The sequence below is a fragment of the Asterias amurensis genome, chromosome 12 (genome assembly GCF_032118995.1).
Source record: "Asterias amurensis chromosome 12, ASM3211899v1".
Classification (NCBI taxonomy): domain Eukaryota; kingdom Metazoa; phylum Echinodermata; class Asteroidea; order Forcipulatida; family Asteriidae; genus Asterias; species Asterias amurensis.
Window position 1 is genome coordinate 17,769,523 of NC_092659.1, and position 26,582 is coordinate 17,796,104.

General features: G+C 38.4%; 4 protein-coding genes across 4 annotated transcripts; 2 read left to right on the forward strand and 2 right to left on the reverse strand.

Annotated features, from left to right (window-relative positions):
• Positions 1 to 1,651: 1,651 nt before the first annotated feature.
• LOC139945172 (WD repeat and FYVE domain-containing protein 2-like) lies at positions 1,652 to 12,636 on the reverse strand. Its single transcript, XM_071942458.1, has 11 exons — positions 12,436 to 12,636; positions 11,037 to 11,104; positions 10,100 to 10,228; positions 9,508 to 9,658; positions 8,981 to 9,093; positions 8,565 to 8,691; positions 7,776 to 7,881; positions 7,249 to 7,350; positions 6,851 to 6,981; positions 6,047 to 6,155; positions 1,652 to 5,163 (listed from the first exon to the last, which is right to left on the reverse strand). The coding sequence occupies exons 1-11, from the start codon at positions 12,570 to 12,572 to the stop codon at positions 5,134 to 5,136; spliced, it is 1,203 nt and encodes a 400-aa protein (XP_071798559.1). The 5' UTR covers positions 12,573 to 12,636; the 3' UTR covers positions 1,652 to 5,133.
• A 3,498-nt stretch (positions 12,637 to 16,134) lies between these two features.
• On the forward strand, positions 16,135 to 17,650 carry LOC139945326 (uncharacterized). Its single transcript, XM_071942678.1, has 3 exons — positions 16,135 to 16,297; positions 16,528 to 16,806; positions 17,307 to 17,650. The coding sequence occupies exons 1-3, from the start codon at positions 16,135 to 16,137 to the stop codon at positions 17,648 to 17,650; spliced, it is 786 nt and encodes a 261-aa protein (XP_071798779.1).
• Positions 17,651 to 20,554: 2,904 nt separating this feature from the next.
• LOC139945329 (organic cation transporter protein-like) lies at positions 20,555 to 23,189 on the reverse strand. The gene is made up of 5 exons (XM_071942680.1): positions 23,068 to 23,189; positions 22,419 to 22,450; positions 21,730 to 21,850; positions 21,260 to 21,332; positions 20,555 to 20,752 (listed from the first exon to the last, which is right to left on the reverse strand). Exons 1-5 carry the CDS (start codon positions 23,187 to 23,189, stop codon positions 20,555 to 20,557), a joined length of 546 nt encoding a protein of 181 aa, XP_071798781.1.
• A 1,166-nt stretch (positions 23,190 to 24,355) lies between these two features.
• On the forward strand, positions 24,356 to 25,990 carry LOC139945330 (uncharacterized). Its single transcript, XM_071942681.1, has 3 exons — positions 24,356 to 24,521; positions 24,884 to 25,162; positions 25,641 to 25,990. The coding sequence occupies exons 1-3, from the start codon at positions 24,356 to 24,358 to the stop codon at positions 25,988 to 25,990; spliced, it is 795 nt and encodes a 264-aa protein (XP_071798782.1).
• Positions 25,991 to 26,582: the final 592 nt, after the last annotated feature.

Sequence of the window (26,582 nt, forward strand, 5' to 3'; positions counted from 1 at the left end):
TCCCCACACACTTGCGGTCGCCATTTGCAATTTCTCGAGGACAACACGGAAAAATTGAGGATGTAGTTGCTGAATTTCGGTGGATTTTACACTTTGTGGAACGTTATGTCTTTCTTCAAGGGGAGTGCCACATACTCAAAACTCTACCCACCAGAATGATGGTGCCGAAAGACAAAAAAGGTAAGAACAAAAACCAGTAATACAAGTATTTATGGTTATTTCCTTGTCATGTTATGGTACATCATGGTTCAAACGTCTTACAATGTCATGTCAGCCAGGCAGGTCAGGGGTCAGTTATGTTTAAACCAACCAATGTGTTGAAATTACAGAATAACAAAAGTGTCATGAAAAGAGTTGCCGTATTCTTGCATCACTTTTTTCATTCATTATGAAATAAAACACCTAATGTACACTCGAATGAGAAATTTGTTGTTGTAAACAAATCTTAGTAAAACAAGTGGTGGAAAAGATAGAGCGAGTCTTTCCAAATCACAAATGTTTTTAGAAGTCTTCTGATCTGAAATACAGGTATCAGATTTGTTTAACTAACTGTATAGCCACGAACTTACGGGAAATATGTAATTTTTAAAGGGAAAAAAAAAGGCCGTGCGTATGCCAAAATGTCCTCCGGTCCGTGGGCAATCTTCATGGGTCGAAACGAGGCCACTTATACCTGGTTGAAACTCTCTAAAAACATCCCTCCTGATCCTTTCCACAAGATTGTACAACAAACGGAACGAAGTGTGTCGACTTCTGGCACGAAAATAACCGTAAATAGATAATGGTCTTTATTTCACCCCCTTCCCCCATGTCACCTACTACTATAAGGCTCCACTGGGGGAGCATGTGTTCTTTATTAGTAGGCCTATACAGAAACTTAGTCAAGGTGTAAAAAACTATAAATGTTGGTTCCGCCATGTTAAAACTGAAACATACACACAATGTACACGACGCACGCCCACCACATTTCCGCATTACGTAACTTGACAATTGTCCGCTGGTATGTGGCCAGGTGCAACTTTGAAAGATGTTAGTTACATGGTTACATCACTTTACTAACATTGTGTTTGGATGAAAGGTTTGTGTACAAGCGAAGGAAGCAGTCTTTTGTCACGAATGAGTGACATTTTTAACCAAAACTGTTTCCAATGGCGATTTATTTCTATATAATAGTCTAGGCCGCCCCGCGGGCCGTCCGGCCGTTTTGGCACTATTTTTTTGTAGTGGGGGCATGAGGAATACTGTGTGAGATACATTGTAGGCTGATGAGTATCTTTAAATTGAAGCAGGAGATACATATGTACACAGAAGGGGGGAAATTAGTAAACGGAAATATGATGCTTGAGGTTTAATATTTAAGTTTCGACAAAACAAGCACATTCGTAAAGTAAAGTAGTTTGATGATGTTTCTTAGGGCAAAGAAAACATCGGATAGGCCTAGGCCTATCAGACACAAATCATGCCTGTGTTAAGTAATATTTTTCTGTGCTTAGCAATTTTTTGTTTTGCTTACAGGCTTTTTGTAAGCAATATTTCGAAATATTGCTTATAAGTCTTCTTCTAAGACATTAGTGATTTCTCGTTCCCGGCGATGCCTAAACTACTAACACCAAATCCAGACAATAAACCTCAGCTGTACAGATACATGTAATTTAGTGATTGTTATAGACAATATATTTAATTTCTTCTGCTTCTGTTTCATTACATACATACAATTAATATAAATATCTTTTGAAGAATTGCTATCATTATACTAATCATATCTATGAATATTTAGCAGTATATACTCGATGCCTAACTACCGGCCTTTAGTTCTTGTTTCTTTCTCAAAGTCATATTGTGCACTTGTAGCAAAATGGTTCAAAACCAAAATTTAAGAATTACTTAAAGTTTGCGCAACCATCTCCTCTGTTCCACTGCGTGTCTTTAGTGTGAGGGCAAAAGAGTAATATTTACAAAAACTGTCCGGAAATTAGTTGCAAATTAGCAGCAAATTCTTCACCCATGCGAGGAAAAAAAACATCAGTTTTAGATACGCGGGGAATCTTATGAAAGGATGTTCACAAAATAATGAGTGACAAATAATAACTAGTTCTTATTGTAGCGCATTTTACAATAACAATATCAATGCGCTTTACACTGATAATTAGTGGAAACATAACCTGTACCACATGTGAGTTAGTGTAACTTGAATTTCTTTCTGATCGTTTTGGGCGAGGTCCCTTTGTTAAGTAAAAAACACCGGGGCCCAATTTCATGAAGCTGTTAAGCAGAAAATACTGCTGGACATATTTCTTTGATAAGAAAAAAATCGGGCCGGCACCTGCCACAACAATGCAAACGTAATTTGAGCTGATAACCTGGTTCTGCTAAGCAACACTTTTCTGTGTTTAGCAAGTTGTGATTTTGGGCCCTACAATAATAAGGGAGTCTATATTTATTAGAGTTTTCTTTATTACAAGCTGTTGAATATTACCTCTGCATGCAAAAAATGAAAACGAATAATTACGTATTGCAGTCCTCAACATTATTTTAACATATTAATTACTAAGCAAAATAAGTTCTAGGGTGAACTTCATAATCAGTTATCTGTCAGACTAAACAATGTTTTTTGTATCCTTACCAATCCAGAGCAAACCATGTTTTAAACTGTTTACCTTTGATATTTGAACAAAAGTACTTTTCTTTTACCTAGACTGTGATGTATGCAATTCATTTGATCAACGAAAAAATAGTATAATTAAACAAATTGCAAACAAATATAACAATATAAACAAATTGAACACTGCTAGTAAGTACAGCCATGCAGCTGTCAATAAGCATGTAGCTCAGCACATGCACCACAGTGCTTAGCAGAAATGCGTCAATGCGTTTTAACGCGTCAGTGAAGTGAAATGTGTTTCAACTCATCAGTTGCAGCGTACTACCAGGGCTAGTGTATATAGCGCGCTAAGCGGTCAATTTATACAGAAGAAATAATTTATATAGTAGCATTTCTTTTTTTGCAATACGGCAAGTCTTCTGCCTCATTTCATAAATACATACATGTATGGTGCCAAAATGAACAGTCTAAATTATAGAATTTAATATTATTACTCTGTAATAGATCTATCCCATGAAATATGTAAATTGCATACTAATGGTTGCCAAAGGAAAAACTAAGCACATCATACCTTTTTGAATGGGTTCGGGCCTAATTCCATGACACTGCTTAACAGCAAATTCTGCGCTAATGATTACCATTCTCCGCTTAGTTGCAAGCGCCAAATCTGGGCTTTAATTTTGTAAGCATAGTCCGCCTAGTGCGAACAAGCTGAAATTACCAACTAAACCTGTGAAATTCACTTGACGTAATCGCAGATTTCCCTGGTTTTGCAAGAGCAATTCTTTGCTTACGGTAAGCAGAGCCACAAAATTTGGCCCTAATGGTTCCGGGACGCATTTGCCTTTGATTTTTTACTTCTAGTCTCTATGGCATTTGACAACAAATAGTATCTTACACATGCGTGTAAGTAATTGGCATAGTTCATGGAAGGCTAATTTAAACAGCCCTGTCAGAGCAAAATATTTACATTTTCATTCCTAAGCCCGGTTCATACTTCATGCGAATGCGAAGCGAATGTTGACGTCACAAATTTGCAACAAATAATTCGCAGCAGTTGAACTCTGCTCCACTCACTTGCGAATATCGCTGCGAAAGGACGTCAAATTCCTGTCAAATTCGCTTTGCATTCACATTTGCAGGAAGTATGAACCTGGCTTTATACTTACTGTGCATACTAACACCCGTTTCAAGCCACTCTAGGTCGATCCAAACAAAATTTGGTTTCAGACAGGCGAACTTAGCATAACATTTACATTGGCTCGTCTCATGACAAGATCAGCGTCTGAAAGCAAGGCCCTCCAGAGTCGTTCCGAATTACTGCAACAGTCGCTTTTTTAACATCTAGCACGCCCAGTCACTCCTACATGTAACTGTTTCAGACGTCAAACTTGTCATGTACTTAAATCAGAATTTGGTTTGACGCGACTCTAAGAGTGCCTGTCTGAAACGGGTGTTAGAAATTTATTTACTAGAGCTGTAATGTTAACAGTTGTTGAAATTCATGATATCACTTAGTGATTAGAGCTACACACATTTTAAATATACAGTGGTAAAGTCATGTCTAAGGGCTACAGACCATGTACATGTAATTTTGTTTTGTAAACATGTGACATCACAGGTCGCATGGCACATAGAAGGTAACTTACAAACAAGTATTGAATTAAAGGACATGGTTTTGTAAGTCCATTTTGGGGCTGTAAAGTCTCCCACTTATAATTATAGGCTTCATCATTAATAAAAAATATATATTCAACGATTCCACCCCCACTCCCAAAAAGCAGAGAATGTGTAATCATTTTCTCAAGGGAACAAGTGTCCTGGTCGGGTATTGAACCCACACTCTGCTGTTGACAACAACAGAGCTTGGGTATGGTGAACTAGGCAGCTCTTCCAAGACTTGTCACAAAATAACAAACACTGTGAAAGTTAAAGCTTATTTTGGTCATCAACGTCACAAGAAGGGAACAAAAATATCACAACAAGCCTCCCCCTGTTTATGTTTTCTCCAAAACTGCACAAAATATTTCAAAGGAATTTTCCACTATGACCATCTTTATACCACTAGGGAAAAATATTTTAAACTTTGGCAAAATGCAAATCTCGTCCTCAAAAACCACATCTGTTTTTACAAATAACTGTTTTTACAGATTTTAGTTGTACCACTGAATTTTACCAACAGAGGCCTGCCCAACACCACGTACGGTTTGTACAAATCTGTGAACCTTTATGCTATTTTTACCACCAATTTTGTGCACGCACCTTTTAGGTTATGTTAATAACTTCAAATCCTCTAAAAATAGCTGTTGCGATTTAAATTATTTTCAAGGTGTAATCAGTTGTGAGAAAGAGTAAATCATGGTTTCCTTTTATATCGGAAGCCACTTGTTTGACAATCAACATGTTTCCCTTTAATACCAGATCTCAAATTAAAGATTTTAGAACATTGTTCAGTGCCTTACTTCTTTGTAACCATTAAATATAGAATTTATTTTTGTTTTACTTATCAAGTCAACAGAGGGCGCTGTTCCTCACTGGATTACCGTTGAGACGTCCCACAGCTGTAAACATATAAAAATCAAGAATTACAGTTTTTGACTGTTGGAAATGCTTGCCATACATTTAGTGTTTGATCCAGTAGTGTAGCATGAGCACTTGGGGAACGTCAGTGTCCATGTTTGCTTGGATGGGCGCTATATAAATTGTCATTATCATTATTTTAATATTATTTCCTCTCGCACTTTACGATCATCTATTAACAGTCATTGCTTTAGAGTCAACTCCAAGAGCTTCTTCCATGTTAAAGGAACACGTTGCCTTGGACTGGTCGAGTTGGTCTTTGAAAAGCGTTTGTAACCGTTTGTTTTAAAAGATGTTGTAAAAGTAGAATACAATGATCCACACAAACATGCCTCAAAATTGCACGGTTATCTTTTTACCTTGTCGACTAACACGGTCCGCCATTTATGGGAGTAAAATTTTTGACTCCCATATGGTCGTTTGTGTTAGTTGGCAAAGGAAAAGGAAAACCGTGCAATTTCGAGGCATGTTTGTGTGGATCATTGTATTCTATTGTCAAAACATCTTTCTAACCATATGCATTTTACAACAAATGCTTACAAATGCTTTTCAAAGACCAACTCAACCGATCCAAGGCAACTCGTTCCTTTATTGGTCAAAAATCATTTTCTTAAACTGTTCCATTTCTTTGGAATATTCTTCCTGTGCAATTTTCGCCAGGCAAGTTCTTTACACTATTTTAAGTCTCTGTTTGTAATAATCATCTGTTTGAAGCTGCTCATTTTGTAATATCCTTACTTTGTAGTTGTATCTTTCACTCAATGTATATTTTTATTGTTTTCTTTACGCGCTAGATGCTTTTGCATTCGGTGCTTTACAAATGTCTTTGTCATTATTATTATTAAAAAAAGAACTTGAACTAACCTTAATAACTTTATCGGTACCGCATGTGACAAGTTGACCTTTGACATCATCAAGATGCATTGATATGACACAATGTTTGGCATCATAGAAAGACGCCATTGGGGCTCGACTGTAGGTGTGAAGAGAAAAATAAATTTGCATGAGAGCTACAGATATAATGGAAATTTGCAACGGTTATGGGTTCAAATCCCACCCGAGTTTCAACAAGATATGCCTGCTGTTTATTTAACAGAGCTTGGGAAAGTACTGAGTATACAGTGCTAACACACATCGATGTGTATAAGGGTAAGACCAAATAGCTATAGATACGTTATATACCACTTCAACTTGTTGTGTCCTCAAATTTTAGCAACACAAATAACTTTGACTAAAAATCAGATGTAACTACTGTAGTTCTCAATTTAATGCTCTACTCTGATCTGATTTCTGTCACTTTGTTAACATGGCGTCACCCTACATGTACAAGCACGTATGACCTTTGACCACATTAGAAAAAAGACTGGCCATCAGTCTAGAGGGCCCAGAAGAAAAAAATCTTGTGGCACAGAAGATTACCTTAGCTTAGCTCTAATACTCACAAAGCAACAGTTGTGAATCGAACCAGCCGTCGACTTTACCAAACTCTTCCTATTGGGATTAATCTTAGGACTTAGAACAAGTTAAGTTCCGTATCCATAGACGAAAGGTTCATGAAATCGGCTGCAGGGGAGTGCAGGGCCACAGTGGTGGAAGGTGAGCCTTTACACAATTATAATAGTGATCAATTTTACAATCAATGTTGTTAGAGCTAGTCACTGTACTTACTCTTCATCTGTGAGATTGTCAAAACAGTTCTTGCAAATGCGTACTTCAAACTCAAAACCAAGCAATGGTAATGTTGATCGTTCTGGGGTGCATTTGTCACACAGTGCTTGTCCACACTTCCTGCAGTGGTGCTGGGAAATTATTGAATGTAAGAAAACAAAATGTTAGACAAAATGTGCTGCAATACATGTACTTGACAGTTGATTCAAGGCATTGATCCTCACTAAAATGTACAGGGGGTGAGAGTCACTGCTGATGGAAAATTTTGAAACTGTGATCAAGGGTCACCAGGGAAATGCCATGGAGCATGAAGGCAATTGCCTCTATGGAGTACCATGCTCGGAATCATACTATGAATGTTTATTTAGCTTGGGAGAAAGGGAGGGGGGGGGACATACCTGTCTTACACCAATTGTCTTAGCTGTCCACATTTCCTTGAAGTTCCAGAAGAACGGACTCTTGCATTTCTGGCATGTATCGCTCTCCTCCCACTCAGGAGTCTGTTACAAATAATTCATATAAATAACTCGACTTAAACATCATATTGTTACATGAGGGTCTATCATTGATCACATCGAGCCAGCCCCATTAAGAAAACCATATTCTTTGACAAGGTAAAACCCACTGTGTTGATGTGTGTAAGTGCATCAAACATTTCAAGTCCCTACATTGCAGGCCTGGAATTTTATTTTGCAAAGGGCATGCCATTGGAAAACCTTTAACCAGGGGCAACGGAGCTCATTATGGCTTCTGTGGCCTGCATGTAATTCCAGTCCCTACATTGTGGGTACCTCTTCTGTTCTCATATCCACACTTCGTATGTAATTCTTAAACATGTACATAATTGGAAACTTCGCAAGATAGACATGATCGCTTACGCTTCATGTTGTTTCATTCCCTTAAGAAAATTCCTCCAGTTTCCTACCTCTTGCCTTTTTCCGGCCATATTCCAGACGACGATGTTGTTATCGTCTCCTGCCGAAAAGAGCTGTTTACTTCTGGAGGAATAACACACTGCCTCTACTTTCCCCCTGAAAGTCAAAGAAAAACTACTAATTACACAAATATCCTGATTCTGATTACTTCAATTATTTCTCAAGACTTAAGTCCGCTTCATACTTCCTGCTAATGCAAATGCGAAGCAATATTTGGATGACACATGGCTGTTTTTGCAGCGAATATTTCCCAAGTAATATTTTAAGGGAAGCTTTCTACTATCATTATCTTTAAACCGTGCAAGTTTAGTATAAAGCTATGGCTATTTGTGTTTTGTGTCGTATAAAAAGTACCAAACCCTTCAATGTTTTATGAAGGACAGTGTTGTAGCTACCTGTAGACCAATTTAAGTGGTGGGTTCTACAATCCAATTTAGTCCACCCAGGGCGAGCCATTCAACAACATTATTCATGTTTAGATATGGGGCCATCATTGCTGAAGTGCAATCTGGGGGAAATCTGTGCTGGGCAGCACAGTGTATTTGGCTCAAAGAGCTTGGCTAAATTTGTTAGTTCCGGGCAAACTCACCAGGGGTCGATTTCACAAAGAGTTAGGACTTGTCCTAACTTAGGACTAGTCCTAGGAGATATACAAATTGCATGGATAGTCGTAAGTTAGGACGAGTAACTGGTCCTAACTCGAGATAAGACGAGTCCTAACTCTTTGTGAAATCGACGGCAGGCTACATCCACCGTGGTTACAACTCTGATATACTCACATGTGTCCCTGGAGTTCAAATGCTGTTCCTTTTTGCCCACCAATGTCCCATACTATGATTGATTGATCAAAACTCCCCGAAAAGAGAAGTTTATTCTCTGCATCCCAGGCAAGACAGCGAGTGCTTCCTAGAAAAACAACAACAAACACATCAAAGTTATAACCTTTAATAAAGATAAATAAACATCACCGGTACCTTTATCCTCCAGGTGAATTCCTAACAAAGTGCTGAAACAAGGAAGGTAGTGGTAGCACTTTAAAACTTCTGGTGCTTACTGCATCAAAATGAACGACATCACAATGCAATACATAGTGAATGCGCAAGATGGCCACAAATTTTTCTTGCTAACCTGTGAAATACGCTTACATCTTAGCAAATTTGCTAAGAATATTTAAGCATTACCATTTTGCACTTACCAGAATGTCCTTTAAGAGTTGTAATCACTTGGTGACCATTGTCCATCACTTTCAAGACAGTGATTTGGCCAGCGTAGTCTGCGATGAAAGCGTGTTTGGTTTCTTCATCAAATCTTTCAAGTTTAAGTTAAAGAAATCCAAACAAGTTTCTTCGCTGCTACCCGAGAATCTTTATAAATATGTTTGTCGTGACCACTGACTAAAACATCTTATTTGTTCCTAGTCACATTATGTTCACTTAAATAAAAAGCCCTTGTGGTGAACACGTCTCGCAAACTAGCTGCTGGTGAGAGAGCGTTCTCTGCCGCTGCCTCCCACCTATGGAACGGTCTTCATGTCCCCATCAAAAACATTTAGACTGTTCTGTCCTTCTAAACAGGTCTCAAGACACACTAGTTGGCATATATGTAGCTTGTTGTCACCATCAGTTTGGTCTTTTTTTTTTCCTTAAGTATCTTGCATCCTTTGGTAATTTGGTGCTATATAAATCCAGCTATTATCATATTTATTAATGTCTGAAAGGATACTGTAGAGCTGTTCCCCAGGCTTCCAGTTTGTAACCTCCAAGACGTCTCCCTGATTCGCTACAGTGCCACTGGAAGAACTTGTCTCTCCCAACGCTCAAGACAAGCTCTGTCAGCATAGAGAAGGTCACATCGGTGACCCGACTCTGATGAGCTTCAAAGAGAAAAGAAAAAGAAGAATTATACATTGGGGTTGATATCACAAAGAGTTAGGACTCAAAAGGCTGGGAGTCTAGTCCTAGATCCTAGGACGGTTCCTAAGTAAGGAAGAGTTTTGTGAAATAGACCTGGGCCAAAGGTTTGACCATAGGACTGTGATATGAGACTGTGTCTGTGAATGTGTGAAAGCAAACAGTTAAAAAGTACACCGGGCCTAGAATGCCATCGCAATGCACCCATAAGCATTCATAATTTGTATACTAATGTGGACATATCAAGGCCTTTAAGAACCCTGCTAAATGCAGCATGGTATTTTACATAGTATGGAATTTGTGTTGACTGCAAGAAAATAATTTCACCAGTTGCTGTTTTTGTTGTATTTGGTATGGGTCGGAATAAGTACCAACAGCTATTCCCTAACTTGATCTTCATTTACCAAGATAGTCCCGTCTTGTTCTCAGGCTGTTGTAGTCTTCTGCCAGACTGAATTCAGATATAACACCATTATCCATACCAACGAAGAGTCGTCTTGTCTGTGGGCAGAACTCTAACGTTGAGCAGGAAGCTGAAATATTGAGGGAAACAAGTTTCAAAACATTGTTACTGGTTTAGATCGGGTTACTTTCTTAACACTTCTTAGAGTTGACTCAAGGGGTGTCTGAGGTTTTGTTTGACACACTGTTTCCAAACTGTTGGTGGCGAGGTCGAGCAGATAAGAGCACGGGAATCAAACTCTGGTGTTTTTGATCAGTGTGAGTTTGAGTGCCAGTCCTTAAGCAAGATACTAAAACCATGATGGTTCGTCCTTCGGATGGGACGTAGAGCCGCTTGTCCTGTGTGTTTTGTACTACATGTAAAAGAACCCAGTGCACTTATCGAAAGGAGTAAGGGGTTCGCCCCGGTGTTCCTGGTTTGATTGGCAGCATATTGCACCACAGCACCTTGTAAACCATTTCATAATTGAAATGTAGTCATACCTTGCAGGAAAACATGGTATGTTAACGAGCCTTTGAGCGTCACTGAGTGACAGATATGTTAGGCTGAACATCTGACGTCACACTTCAAGGCTTTTGAATAAGGCCAGAGACCTACCTCCAAACCGGCGTGTACTTTCACCTTTGAACTACATGTATCGTACATTCATTTCACATAGAGATATGCAGTCAAGTTTTATGGCGACGTGATAGGAGTGTACTGTTTGGGCGTATGGAAACCTCATATGTCACTGTGCACGTTTATCCAAATCATTGTATCCAATGGAATCACTGGATCTAAAAAGCAGGTACCTGTCTTTATCCTTGCGGATAAAGACAGGGACCCAGTTTACAGATATGTGCATTATATAAGAAGCCACTGTTATTATTATTATGTACCTGGCATTGTGTGGCAGATGCTCGGCCAATACAAACCAGAATCCCTTTTCAGCCAAACACGAAGAGTTCTGCAAAACAAACAAAAAGAAGAAGGTATATGACACAACTATTGATGGATTTCAGAAACACACAAACTACATTTAGATATTAGGGAGGTTCTCTTGGAGACAATTCATGACAGATGACAGATCTCTAACACTAAGCAGCCAACTTAAAGAGTCTAAACTTAAATAACTTAGACCTAAACGTGACTCATCACTATGAGTCAGCGAGGAGAGTCAGGAAATATACATTTAAGAAGTGTTTTAAAGTACAACATCTACACATACACAATGCGTAATTTAGTGTTTTATTCGCTTTGGAGACCAAGGAAAATCTAAAAGAGAAGGAAAATCAAAAAGTGTCTCAATGTATGTATTCTAAAGACTGAGCTGAGGTGCTCCACAAGGAGTTGTGTGTACAAAGATGGAATGATGTTTATTATACAATGGAGGTTCTAATTCTACCTCCATGATTATACAAGGACAACAAAGGAAGAAACAGTTCGTCTCCACATGGATGTTAACAAAATAGAATGTTAGAAAAATATAATGTGTGAAATGCTAGTGTAAAGCCCAGTTGAAAATTCCAGCGAATGCAAAGCGAAGTTTGACTTCACAAATGAGTTCGCAAAAGTATAATTCGCAATAGCTGGACTTTGTTCAACTCCTGCGAAAGACTCGCTGCGAAAACAGCCTTGTGATGTCAAAAATTGGTTTGCGTCCATGGGAAGTTTGAACCAGGCTTTACTCTCTGAAGGAAGGGGATGGCAAACAGTTACAACATAAATTAAAATTAATGTTTAAACTAGTAACTAGACAGTATAGGGGTAGGGACACTTAAAAACACCAAAGAAGTATTGATTGTCTCAAAAATGACAGTTCCAATCCATTATTTATATTGATCCAACTGCTGCAAAACGAATTAACTCAAGATATTTATATTGTTTTCGATTCAAATTTAAAACAAAAAATCAAAGTTACTCTGAAAAAACACCCTTTTCAAGGATGTTTTCATACAATAACAATGCATGTAACAAGTCATTACAAGTCATGGTTTTGTTCATATGCCATGATGTGGCCTAGCCTTGTTAATGTTTGTATTGTCGAATGCCTAATAATAATGTCATCTCTACTCTGGATTTTGTTTTGTTTACATTTTCTCTGCGCCTTGAACGTCTCTTACGATGGATATGGCACATTAAAAATGCCTATTATTTATTATTTATATTTTTATTTCAACACTGACTGATGAAAAGAGTGACTGATTGCACTTTGTTCTTGTTTTTGTTTCGATCCTAACTAAACCACTTTTCCTAATTCACTCTGTCAGTGCCTTCACTCCCCATTTAATAACTTACCTGTCTTCACTAACACTGATAACCCCATCTTCCTTCGGAATAATTACAGCTTTTGTGACCGTTCCGTTGCATCCTTCTAATTTACTGAGTAAAACAGGCCTCCTCGTCTGAGGTTTCGTTCTAATTTCGGCAGCCATTCTTCTTTTCTGCTGCCAGATTTCTGTAATGTGTTGTGTGTGTATGCTGTTTTCGTTAATACGCACATCCACATCACAATACCACATCAGGGAAATAGACAGGCACCCTTCGTAATGTTATTCGCAAAAGATAATGCAGTGAGAGGGTCACCAGACGATATTCATCCTGGGATGATATGACGTCATCCTAAACAAGTGACTCATGCGTGACAGCCCCCAGCATAATCAAGTTCATGTGGTTGCAATGTTTACTTGGCTCTTTTGCACTGACCTTAGGGAGTTCATGGTCGGAGACAAAAGATTTTCTCAGAAATACCTGATGACGAAACATCTCAAAAAATGTTCTAAATTGTGGGAATAGATTATGCGTGTGTATAAGAAGCTAAATGTTTTCATTAGTGACAAGACATTGATTTTGTACACAAGAAGATGCTTGTGGAGTTTTAGTGAGCCATGTTGATGTGGCACCCCGATTTTACTTGTGATATGGTTTACAGGATACATTGCTTATTGGCTGACCAATGTGTACAACTAATGGTTAATATTAAAAATTTCCGCCATCACTGCAATTTTTTTTTTTTTTTTTTTTTTTAGTATTATCTTTAAACCAATTAAAACTATTTCCTACGGCTGCACAAAGTGACGATCTGATTAAGCATAATGATAAGTTAACAAGATGCAGCTATAACTGATCAGCAGCAGCTTTTGTAACATATCAGATAAGCTTGATTATTTTGATAAAAGGAACAACGGGAAAAAAGAAACAACAACAGCAACAAAACAACCGCAGCAACAACAACAATAACACCAAAGGCCTCCCAACATAACACATACTATTATTTTTCCAAATGCATTTTAATAATCTAGATTTTAATTTTTAATTAATAAACATTCATAATCTGCAGACCCTCATTAGAGAAAGGTGCAAACATGTTTTACGGCCCTTTTCGAAACGACGGCTTCGAGCTTTGGATTTGGAATTGGCCCCGCCGTTGCTTTGACAATTGAATAACAAATCGTGAGCATTTCGACGCAGATCAACGAAGTGCAAGAGTTGAAAGAAAAAAAACACCTTAGTTGCCCAATTTGTGCGTTTTTAGATGCATACAAAGAGTCCACGGGCCTGAAAGCTCCTTTTAATTTTGGATGAGAATTACATCTTTTTTAAAAACTACGTTATATTAGGCCACATAAAAATAAAATAAATTGTTGATCGTCCTTCTTTTTTCTTTTTTTTTGCGGATGGGAGTTTGTTGTTTTTTGGGGGTTTTTTTACATGCCAAATATGAAATCAAGAATAAAGAAATCATCACAATCACTATAAAACAGAGGGGGTGTGTGTTGTTGATGTTTTCAATAGTTTTGTCAAACAAATTAAACTCCTAGTTGACATTTTCTGTAAACTTTTTCAAACAACTAAGCACAGTGTAGCCCAAGTAAATATCTGAAGAGTTGTTTCAAAAAATGGGGTCGGGGTTTTTGAACGGTCGGGCTGGGACGATCAACATTTTGTTTTTATGTGGCCCTACTTCGAGGGAGCCGAATCCCACCATGAGTACATTATAACCCTACTCGTCCAACAGCTCCCCATTGCTCGTTCACCAAGTAAAACTTATGCTAACAATTATTATTTGAGATAAATACCAATAGGGGGTAAGTGTCCACAGTGCCTTAAAACAGTTTACCTGAACGTGGTATGCGCCAGTTGGTATCTATACATTCAAAAAGACAAGGTCTTATTATAGGCGGCCTACATCTTCAGCCCCCCCCCCCCCCCCACACCCTTCACACCCTTGCGATAGAGCTGAAAGCCAAATTCAGAGGACAATAGATCACTTAAATTGAATGTGAGTGGAGGGACAATGGCATGCTCTAATTGAAAAAAATTGTACAATGTTATAAGATCCACAATATCGATTTTGACGTTATATTTAGTTCCTGTGCATCAGTATTAGAGATTTCGAGTCCAGTTCGAGGTTGCGTCTTACAACACGAGCTTACGACATAACCAAAATGAAATCGTTATAGCGCGCCGAAAAGGCAAATGGGGAACTGGAGCTACTAATTGTTGGAACGTGAAATACTAACATGTAATGTTTGTTATATCATTGATAGCAATGGTCAACGGCTGCACTATTGTTTTCTCATTACTAAAATGGCGCTCATTTCACCGTCAGCTCTATCGAAACTGTTTTGACACTGATCGTATGGTTGACACAGTCTTCATTTTAGAAAATCGGATGTTTGTCCGAAAGGTGGAATATCAAAGTACTTTCAGTAGTGAAGGTACTATGCAAAAACTTCATATCGCCCTTACGACCCAAAAAGGTTAAATAAGTGGAGAAAAGATTGCTTTATGAGTTATTAAAAATTATTTTCACGACAGTGGGCAAAACATTACTGATCTAATTTAGATCTACCTTTGCGAATCATAGTTCAACCGTTAGGTACCATTTAATACGGAGAAATGCATATCCAAAAGCGGCCTCTCCGATTAATGTGCCACCATCGAACAGCAGACCAGGGCGTCCTGCCCGGCAGTTGATCATCAGTAGGATATACTCATTCAAACCGGGGAACCTATATTGCCATTAATTGTACCCTTATTGTTTGCCCCCATCACGTACATATACTGCCTTTGAAAGTTGCCATTTTTAATTTTGATTTGAAAAACCTGTTTAAAAGGGCAGCTGTATAGACCTATTGTGTCTCACAAACTTACAGAATCTGTTGAAGGCCAAGTTCTTATTGACATTAATTAAATCTCAGTACAAGTTTGGCGTAAAGGGTTTAGTTTGTTTTTTGTTTTTTTTTTTTTTCTCGTTCTACTACTTATAAAAAAAAAAAAATGAGCTTAAATGCTGTTTAATCCTATCACGCAATATTGCTCTGCGACGATGCGTTATAAATATTTTATAAAAACATTTATAAAATATTTTGTGGGTTACCTTACTAATTGAAAACGTATTTTAAATGGTATGATAACAAACGTTTACTGTGTGTTATTATTTAATTTGTGTTCACCCTTTCCCCCTCTAAAAACAGAAAAAAAAGAAAAGAAAAACAGAGTCGACCCAATTTTTGAGCTTGGATGGCCTTTACTCCAAACATAGATCTTTCTTTTCCTGCCGATTAAGTTAAGTGGTATTATTATAATCCCTGGTAACAATTGGGGGGGGGGGTTAAGTGGTACAGATTTGTATTACGTTATACAACGAATCATGCTGGTCTACACGCTATCAGATGATTGGTGGACTATAGGTCCGTGTGTATTGCGTCGGGGACTTGCAGAGTGTGAGTGGCGCTTCTTGCAAATGTACACCAGAATTTGAAGTTCCAAGACAGAACGGGCATTCAACGAAAATTTGATCGCTGGTGTAGGGCTTGCACCACTCCTGAGCATTCCTAAAGCAATATTATGAAAACTTTATTTGTTTCGGCGCTTAGGTTGCTTCTGTGTTTGACACTCTGTTCGTTTCTGTGTTGCATTGGGGCTGAGCAATGCGGAGTCATGGTAACCGTTTCAAGTCAAGATGACTATTTAGCGAGTTTAAACAATATGATGGCGAGTTTCAAAACAAAATGTCGCAAGAAGTCAGTGGTGCCAACCGTCACAGTACCAGCGAGCTCGACGACTGAAATCAGTATGACGAGTGAGAAAGATGAGACTTCAACCAACCCAGCCACTACAAGTGTGACGACGACCCAGCTCATGACAGACACACGTAAGATATTTCAATTTTCAGTAACAGTTCCTCCCTATTGGTTTGCTTATATCCATTTCAGTATTACTATTTTTTTCTTTTCGGTCCTTTCTGGTCGTCACGCCATGGCGCGCCAGTTGGATCCCTTTAACGTCATCCTTTCCAAATATCAGTTTGGCGCATTGGTTTTATTTCGATCGCAGCAATCAAAATAATGTTGTTTTATTTGTTTATTTTTTTGTTTATTTCAGCAAGTCCTGGCTGGCCGATAGGGACATACGGTTTACCAATGACTGACACGGGCTGCCCTCATGGCGAGGGACTCACCTGGCAATCTGGTACACGCTTTCAAGACACCGAGGATTATAAGCCTAGCAACGATTGGTCACCCATTCTACATTTCCCGCCGAGAACGTATGATGTCAGCTACATGGAGCAGCTTTTCTGCATTAAGACAGAAAACCAAGGGACCTACGACTGGCCAGCTGGTAGCTACTGCGTATTCAAATACGGAGACAACTGCCCCAATGGTAAGTAAATTATCAGCTTCGATAGATTCAAGAACTTAGAGTAAGCACAAAATTTCTTAAAGAATTTAGCCTTTCTCTTATCATCATCCTTTTAATCCAAGAGAGTTTTCTTTTGTTTTTCCCGGATCTCTGTGTTAGTTTTGACCTGGAGTATTTTCCGTTGAAACAAAACACTATTGTTGACATCAGATGATAGGCCTACTGTTCAGAACATTCTCTTGTATACGCACCGCGGACAGGTCACTCAATTCAAATTACACATAATTTTACCTGGCTAAAAATAATAATTTCATTCTTCGTGCAGTTCACGAAAGCTCATTATAACTCTATAAAGCTATTTAAAAAGTTAAATCAACATTTGGGGAAGAAAGCCGGCAAAAGTTGACTCTTGCATCTTTAATGATGACCACAATAATTAATGAAAGGTTTCCATCTGCTTGCACACTGACATAATATAATAATCTTTTTGACTGCTAACAATAGACATTGTTGCATTACAGGTATGGTGTCTGGTTCGATTTCTTGGGATGATGAGAACTCTAACAACAACAATTACCAGGAAGGCACCGTACCAGAAGGAGTGTACAACCAGGATACCCTCATCTACTACTGCTGCATGACCGATGGTGACGTATCCCAGCCGATCACCTTGCCTACTCAGAATCCTTTCTACCTGTTCCCGTATAACTCGGAGCAGTGCCAGGCCGTCCAAGGCATGAATGCGACTCAGGAATACTTCGCATGGGTTCAAGAAAGCTCGGAGGCTTCACAAGGAAGTCACCCATATAAAATGATGGACGGCCGTAAGCTTAAAATCAGCTACTGCTACTACACTGGAAAATAGAAATGTTCCGGCTATAGACCCCTTGCGCATCATGTCGTCACGAGCCCTATTTATTATTTGGTGTCAATGAAGAGCTTTCATTGGCTGAGAGACGTGCGCAGCGCGTACACGTTTCCATTGGTTGATATCAAAGATGGCGGTCTAAAGATTAAACAACTTTTAAAAAATTAGGTATGCACAAAAATTAATAGTAATAATCTGTATTGTGCAAAATGTTGTACAAAATGTTGCGCCCTGTTGTGAGTTTAGTGTTATTATTAACATTAAACTCCATGGCAAAATTTCATAGAGCTGCTAAGCAGAAAGCGCAACAAAATGATGCTAACCAGAGTAACGTTACCGGCCACAGTAATGTCGCACATTGCATAATACTTTCATGGTATCCTGTTTAGTTTTGCTTTCAGAGAATTAAGCGATATTTGTATTGTTTAAGCAGCTTTGTGAAATTGGGCCCTGGTCTAATATGGTTCAATTTTGTATTAGAAATGACGACTTTGCTTTAGCGACTTAACTTAAATGTTGTATACTAATCTTTAGAGGGATGAGGGTATACCTTTGATAATTACTCATTGTAAAGGCTTTATGATCATTTTGGATAGGAAGCACTGCCATGTTGAAAATGTCAATGTTGACACCTTTTGAAATTAAATGTTCTCAAGTTAGTTTTCTTGTACACATTTTTATTTATATGGGAACGATACACTGACAACAGAGTTAATTATCAAGCTTTTATTTACTCCTTTATGTACAACTTGAAAAATGGTACTTAAATAAATGCCAAGTGTTTAAATTATAGTCCAAAATGTTGGTAGAAATGGTAAAGTAATCTATTTCTGCGTGAATATTTTGGGGGAGTTTTAAGGTTAAATTTCTTCAATTACCACCTAGTGCTTAATTGTCAATGTGAACAGAAAATACACTGCACTGGTAATTATGCAAGGCCACGCTTTTGTCATTTGTTGTGTATTGTTGCATAATAAAAAATACGTATGTTGTCATTAGCCATTTTTGAGAAAATCTTGACATAATTATTGATATCCATGTGTTGTCCTCTTAAGAATTCTCCTTTTTGGGGATGTGTTTAGGGAGGGGCAGGGTCGGGTGGAGGGGGAGGGGCGGGTCGGCGGCAGTTTCCGTAAGTGAGTTCGGTTTCCCGACTCGGCAATAAGACAAGACATTCATTTCGTTTAATGTACTTTTTTCAGACAAGTGGTGGCACCCTTGTAGTCAGGCGCCATTTCTTAGAAATTTTGAAACAGCAAGCATGGTCCAAGCGCATTCTTCGGATTGGTTATTGTCGACAATTCCAGGTAAAAACTAATTATATTGTTCTCTTTTTCGTTGAAAGTAAGTTCTGTTATTATTCTATCATGCTTTATTACACAAGTATTTTGCATGAGTTTCTGCATCTTGCTTTTGCGAGTCTTTAGTTTCCTATAACTTTTATTCACTTTGTGTGGAGCAGGGTTGTCCAAGGCTCTTTACGCAAGCACCGGTGTCAGATGCAATTGTGTCCGCCATGTTCCGTCGAGCAAGCCAATTTCAAGGACGGTTTTGCACGGGACGGACACAACTGCATATGCAATTGTGTCCGGTGCATATGCAAAACTGTCCGGCGAACATTATTGCAAGTATGCAATAATGGGATAACTTTCCGTATGGCGCCACCACCTTTTCACTAATTTTTTACAAAAAGGGAAATTAGATACTATATTATTTCATATCGAATGAAAACGTGGTGGCGCTATACGGAAACTTTTCCCCTAGCTCTGGTAGGACGTCAGTCAGTGCCACAACGGAGGAGTCCAACCTAGGCTAGGAAGGGGGGGGTGTGGGGGTGGGGGGGGGGACACCCAAATTACACAGTAGGTAGGGTATGGAATGTAAAACCTAACTCACCCATAGTGCAAGGTCCACATAAATGAGAAAGAGGCACAGGGACAGAAACCATTGAGCAAACCCTCTGACTGAGAGAGGGCATGGCTACTCATCAGGCTCAGTGTAAACAAAATAAATGTGTGACCAGTAATCAAATTTCAATTCATCTTGTATCGGTAAACAACGAATCAAGAAACTCAAATACATTTTTGTAAACATCTTACAATGTTACAAATATTTCAGGACACCATCATCTAAATTTAGTTTTTAAAACTAAAATGTTGCTTATGAACTTCACAATACCTTTAATGTGTTGCTAGCCATTTTTTCTGCTTTTTCCAAAACAATTTTTGCAAATTTCTTTTTCTGAAGAGTTTATATGAGATGCTTTTTACCACGTGTTTCAAATGTAATGCAATAATGGTGAATGTATGGTAGTAGAACAGCAGGCTGGCCATCAAAAATGTCATATCATGTCAAACTTGAAGGGGCCATCTTGGTTTTCTACAATGCATCTCAATGTAACCATACCGAGGCTGAGGGGTTTACATAGTCTGGTTCCTTTTAGCAAACAATGGTTGGAACTGCATGTTGCCATTGAGTGAATAGGACACATTTACAAAATGTGTTCTTTATTGGATGAAAAGGTCTATTGGTTGAATCAGACTTGCTACTAGAGATGTTTTAATCAGTTTGACTTGTCTTGGCTTTACTAGATTTGTAAATGTAGCTAGGTCTCATTCAATTTGGTTTATCTTGGAAAGTAACTCTATACTGAACCAAGGGTGGATTTTACAAAGAGTTAAAACTAGTCGTATCTCGAGTTACTCGTCCTACCTATAAAAACTACATGTATATAACCTTAAGTTTTGAACACTTCATGGACGCTAGTCGTAAGTTAGTGTACTATCTTTGTGAAATCGATCCCACATTTAAATCTCTTTTGGAAAAGTTTTGGCTCTCCAAAGAGCAGGTGTGGTCTCTTCCGTTGGCTTGCCTTTGACCTACAACAATTCATTAGCAGCTTCAAAAATGCTTGCTGGAACTCTTTACTCGTTGGTCTTTGTCTTGCGTGCAAGGCGGAGTCCTGCCAAGATGTACTGCATCTTCTATTGTCTCTGGAAGAGGTTTGTTTCTTGTCTCTGGCAAGATTGGGATGAGGACGGCAGATGAGATGCTCAGAGCTCCAAAGATTGTGAGAGGAAGGAAGGATGCATAACTAGCCTAATGTTGGTTTAAAAAAGAAATAGTATTATAAATAAAAGTCCCCCTGCACTTAAAGGAATCAAATATTATACACAATAACAAAACTTTAAAACTGGTAAATTAGGTTGACAAAACATTAAAACTGGTAAATTAGGTTGACAAAAAGCGTACCATCAAAAATAAATGGAAAAGTTTACACAGAAAGAAAATAAATTGAAAATCACAACATTTTCATCACAAATCAATTTTTATAATAATAAATGAGTCACGAATGACCAAACATTTTGGTAAACTTACAAATGGGCACATATTGATGTAAATAAAGACAAAATTAAGTAAACAAAATGTAAATTTGAATCCTCGTTACGATTTGAAAGTATTTACATGGGATTCAAGAATTCTTTAAACATGGTCACAATAATATGTTCAGTAACTTCACACTTATTTGGGTGGGAAAAAAACTAATTCCTCTTCAAAAATGAAATATTTCAGAACTTAAAAACAACTATTATTCACTGCACTCACCAAATATAAGATAAATGGAGCTACAACCGTCCCAATATTGGCCACAACGGCTCCGATTCCAAAACCAACATTTCTAAAAATCACAAGCAAAATTAAGGGCTTAAACACACTGGTAACACAGGAAGGTTCGTGGTGAGTCCAGACACGATTGGAGAAAAACAAATTTTCAAGATGATAAACTATGGTTGATCTTCAGCTTCTCAATTAGCAAAGTGATTGATAAATTCAGGATTTTTTTTTATGAAGGTAAAACCTTCTTTAGGTTAAAGGCAGGGTATACTGTTCCTGGTGATAATTTTAGAAAACTATCTGTTTAACAAACCTTCAGGCCTACATGGCAGTGGAGACTTTTCAATGACTTTCCAATGAAAGTGCACCTAGCAAAATGAAAATGGCCTTGCCCTCTCAAAGATAAGATTCCAGGCCCCAACTTTTGTAGCAAAATTATTCAAATTAGAGGAGTACCTTACCTGACAGGTGTTGGGAATATTTCAGAGCAGAATATTAAATTGATAGAGAAGGCACATGTAATGCAGAGTTTAGCGATGATAGCCATGACGACAATCGGAACCGTCAAATCTGCTCCATCAACTGAAATTAAACACAAATTATTCTGAAAATTCATGATTTTGTTCAAGTGTTTCAAGTAACAGGCATGATATTTGGCACTTGGAAACAAAGTTGGAAAATTGTTTTACAAGTACAAAGGCAGACCAACAAGTTATTGTGGTAAAAACAACAGGGTGTAGGTTCGAACCTTAGTCATGAAACTTGTGTCCCTGAGCAAGACACTTATAACTATATAGTTGTTTTTCTTCACCCAGGGGTGAATGGGTACCTTTAAGGGCAGAGATGGTTCTTGTGATTGATTAGCTTGGTGCACAACAAATTTAGCAGCGCAGGCTGTATACTCCCAAGGGAGCTGTGATTGTTTAAGGAATGAAATAAATTACCCAGTTCCCAGTAGGAAGAATCGTGGAGGATGGTATGTCACTTTATGCTTTGTAAGAAGACACTATTTTCGTACAATAGCTTGATCCTGACACAACCATATTCTCTCATTAAAATTCTAAATAGACATGCTAGAACCGCTGTTGTGTATTGTAGGAAACTAGACAAAAATGTTACAGCATGTAAATAGTTTATAATAGGAACTCACCAGTCTTCATTGGTATAAAAGCTGTAGCAATACTGGTCAGTCCAGATACAACAAAAACAATCCCATAGATGGACGACGACCCCACCTACAGATAATAACAAATGATAATAAACTACTCATCACCAAAGGAACTCTTTCAAGGAGAACATTCTCAATGTAGACTGTAGAGTAAATGCAACTTCAAGAAAATCGAGTGCAGGAGACCATTTTATATTTTAGACGTCATCATGTGGAGCTTGCTGTAGTATTTAGTCAGAGGGCCTCTGCCTCTTTACAATGCCTCAACAATCATTAATGAGTCAGGGTGTAGTGTCCAAGCGAATAAGAGCACCGAACTCAAGCTCTGGTATTTCTGTTTAGCAGAGTGTGGGTTCGAGTCCCAGTTATGATACTTGTGTCCCTGAGCAAGACACTGAACTATAATTGATTCTCTCAACCCAGGGTAGGCCTACCCATGAGGGCAGAGAAGGTTATTGTGATTGATTTAGCTTAGTAGCGCAACAGACTGTATACTCCTCAGGGAGCTGAGATGGTTTAAGGAATTTTTTAAGGCCCAGTGACCAGGGGTAATAATGTTGGAAGCGCTTTGAGATGGACTTTGGGTGTTTCAAGCTCTATAAAAAAAATCATTATTAATAGTTGAGCCTACCATGTCATTGTGAAATGGATGATAAAGAATGCTGGAATCTCAGCGAGTCCGAGGAAGAAGAAGTTAGCATATTTACTGCCGACGAGATGAGCACTGTTTAGGTATGCTCCGTAGTATGTCATCATACTGACAAACCTGAGTAACGAAAAACATTCATTTGCTTGTTTGTTTGTGTTGTTTGTTTGTTTCCAAATATCACAACAATAACTTTAGAACATGCATTAGGTACAATGGGTGATAAGTGGAGGGCACCACAAAAAAACCTTCATAGAGGGCCTGCTCCCTTTAGTATAATTCAGTTTCATTTCATTTCTTTAATTAATTCTGGTTGTGGAGCCAAAGATGTGAAGACTAACTTGGGGAGCTGAAGGTAGGAATTGATATTCCTCCTAAAACAGTCTAGATTGTAGGTTGATTTGAAAAACCTGTTTAAAAGGGCATTGTATAGACCTATTGTGTCTCACAAACTTACAGAATCTGTTGAAGGCCTTATTGACATTAATTAAATCTCTCAGTACAAGTTTGGCGTAAAGGGTTTAGTGGGTTTTTTTCTTTTTTCTTTTTTCTCGTTCTACTACTTAAAAAAAAAAAAAAAAAATCAGCTTAAATGCTTTTTAATCTTATCACGCAATTGCTCTGCGACGACTGCGTTATAAATATTTTATAAAAACATTTATAAAATATTTTGTGGGTTACCTTACTAATTGAAAACGTATTTTAAATGGTATGATAACAAACGTGTACTGTGTGTTATTATTTAATTTTTGTTCACCCTTTCCCCCTCTAAAAATAGAAGAAAGAGAAAAACAGAGTCGACCCAATTTTTAAGCTTGGATGGCCTTTACTCCAAACATAGATCTTTCTTTTCCTGCCGATTTAGTTAAGCGGTATTATTATAATCCCTGGTAACAATGGGGGGTTTAAGTGGTAGAGATTTGTATTACATTATACAACAAATCCCTGGTATACACCTCTTCAGATGATATGAGGACTATAGGTCCGTGTGGAGGACTTGCAGAGTGTGAGTGGCGCTGCTTGCAAATGTACACCAGAATTTGAAGTTCCAAGACAGAACAGACATTCAATAAAATTTGGTCGCTGGTGTTGGGCTTGCACCACTCCTCTGAGCTTTCCTAAAGCAACTATGAAAACTTTATTTGTTTCGGCGCTTAAGTTGCTTCTGTGTTTGACACTCTGTTCGTTTATGTGTTGCATCGGGGCTGAGCAATGCGGAGTCATGGTAACCGTTTCAAGTCAAGATGACTATTTAGCGAGTTTAAACAACATGATGGCGAATTTTAAAGCAAAATGTCGCAAGAAGCCAGTGGTGCCAACCGTCACAGTACCAGCGAGCTCGACGACTGAAATCAGTATGACGAGTGAGAAAGATGAGACTTCAACCAACCCAACCACTACAATTAGTGTGACGACGACCCATTTTATGACGGCCACGCGTAAGACATTTCAATTTTCTATAACAGCTCCTACCTATTGGTTTACTTATATCCATTTCAATATTATTATTTTTTTCATTTCGTCCTTTCTGGTTGTCACGCCAGTTGGATCCCTTTTGTTAAAACGTCATCCTTTCCAAATAGTTATCATCCATGACGAAAAATATAGTATTGTCTTTTCAAAGGAATTCCTTGCCCCCTACACACCCCCGACCCCCCCCCCCCCCACCTTCCCCTCCCCTCGCCTCCCACACTCACTAACCTATCTTTTAATGGGTTCCCGGTTTGGCACACTGGTTTTATTTCGATCGCAGCAATCATAATTATGTTGTTTTATTTGTTTATTTTTTTGTTTATTTCAGCAAGTCCTGGCTGGCCGATAGGGACGTACGGTTTACCAAGGACTGACACGGGCTGCCCCCATGGCGAGGGAATCACCTGGCAATCTGGTATTCGCTATCAAGAAACCGACGGTAATAATCCTAGCAACGATTGGTCACCCATTCTACATTTCCCGCCGAGTACGTATGATGTCAGCTACATGAAGCAGTATTTCTGCATGAAGACAAGAAACCCCGGGACCTACGACTGGCCAGCTGGTAGCTATTGCGTATTCAAATACGGAGACAACTGCCCGAATGGTAAGTAAATATCAGCTTCTCGATAGATTCAAGAACTTTAAGACTTTACCCTTTCTCTTATCATCATCCTTTTAATCCAAGAGAGTTTTCTTTTGTTTTTCCCGGATCTCTGTGTTAGTTTTGACCTGGAATAATTATTTTCTGTTGAAACAAAAAACTATTGTTGACATCAGATGATAGGCCTACTTTTCAGAACATTCTCTTGTATACACACCGCGGACAGGTCACTCAATTCAAATTACACATAATTTTACCTGGCTAAAAATAATAATTTCATTCTTCGTGCAGTTCACGAAAGCTCATTATAACTCTATAAAGCTATTTAAAAAGTTAAATCAACATTTGGGGAAGAAAGCCGGCAAAAGTTGACTCTTGCATCTTTAATGATGACCAAAATAATTAATGAAAGGTTTCCATCTGCTTGCACACTGACATATAATCTTCTTGACTGCTAACAATGGGCATTGTTGCATTACAGGTATGTTGTCTGGTTCGATTTCTTGGGATGATGAGGACTCTAACAACACCAATTACAAGAGCGGCACCGTACCAGAAGGAGTATACAACCAGGATACCCACATCTACTACTGCTGCATGACCGATGGTGACGTATCCCAGCCGATCAGCTTGCCTACTCAGAATCCTTTCTACCTGTTCCCGTATAACTCAGAGCAGTGCCAGGCCGTTCAAGGCATGAATGCGACTCAGGAATACGTCGCGTGGGATCAAGAAAGCTGGAATGGTTTTGATTCACAAGGAAGTCACCCAAATAAAATAATGGATAACGGTAAGCTTAAAATAAGCTACTGCTACTACACGGAAATATAAAAGGTTCCCGGAATGGTGTAAAGGAAAAAAATGTTCTTGACTATCGAGAATACAACGTCACATGTTGAACCCCCACCTCCACCACCACCAACACACATTATTATAATTATTCTGATGAATCTTTGAAAATAATTTGGGGATTCAAGGAACAAATTGTACCCCCCCCCCCCCGAAGCTAGAAAGTTGATAATATACAGAACGGTTGTCAAGAGTTTCGAAGTGTTGTTTGTAAACAAACTTGTCAAAAGTAAAGTATTTTAATAAGAAAAACTGTTCACACAGTGTTGCTTATCATTTTAGAATTCTTTATGGTTATTATACCAAAACAACATCTGATTGGATTGCAACGGACATCACAACGTCTTAAAAAACCCTCTACGCAACTGAACGATCTGCCGCTGACGGCACAAAACCACTATAGTCTAATAACTGACTCTTGAATTTGTTTACCAAAATAATATAATAATTAATTGTTCTCCCCTCAAATCAACTCAAACGCACAGGACAAATTTCACATGGTGTATAAGAAACGTCATTCAGCCTGTTAAGCTGTGGGAATACTTGATCACACTGCGAGTGTTAACAAATTCAA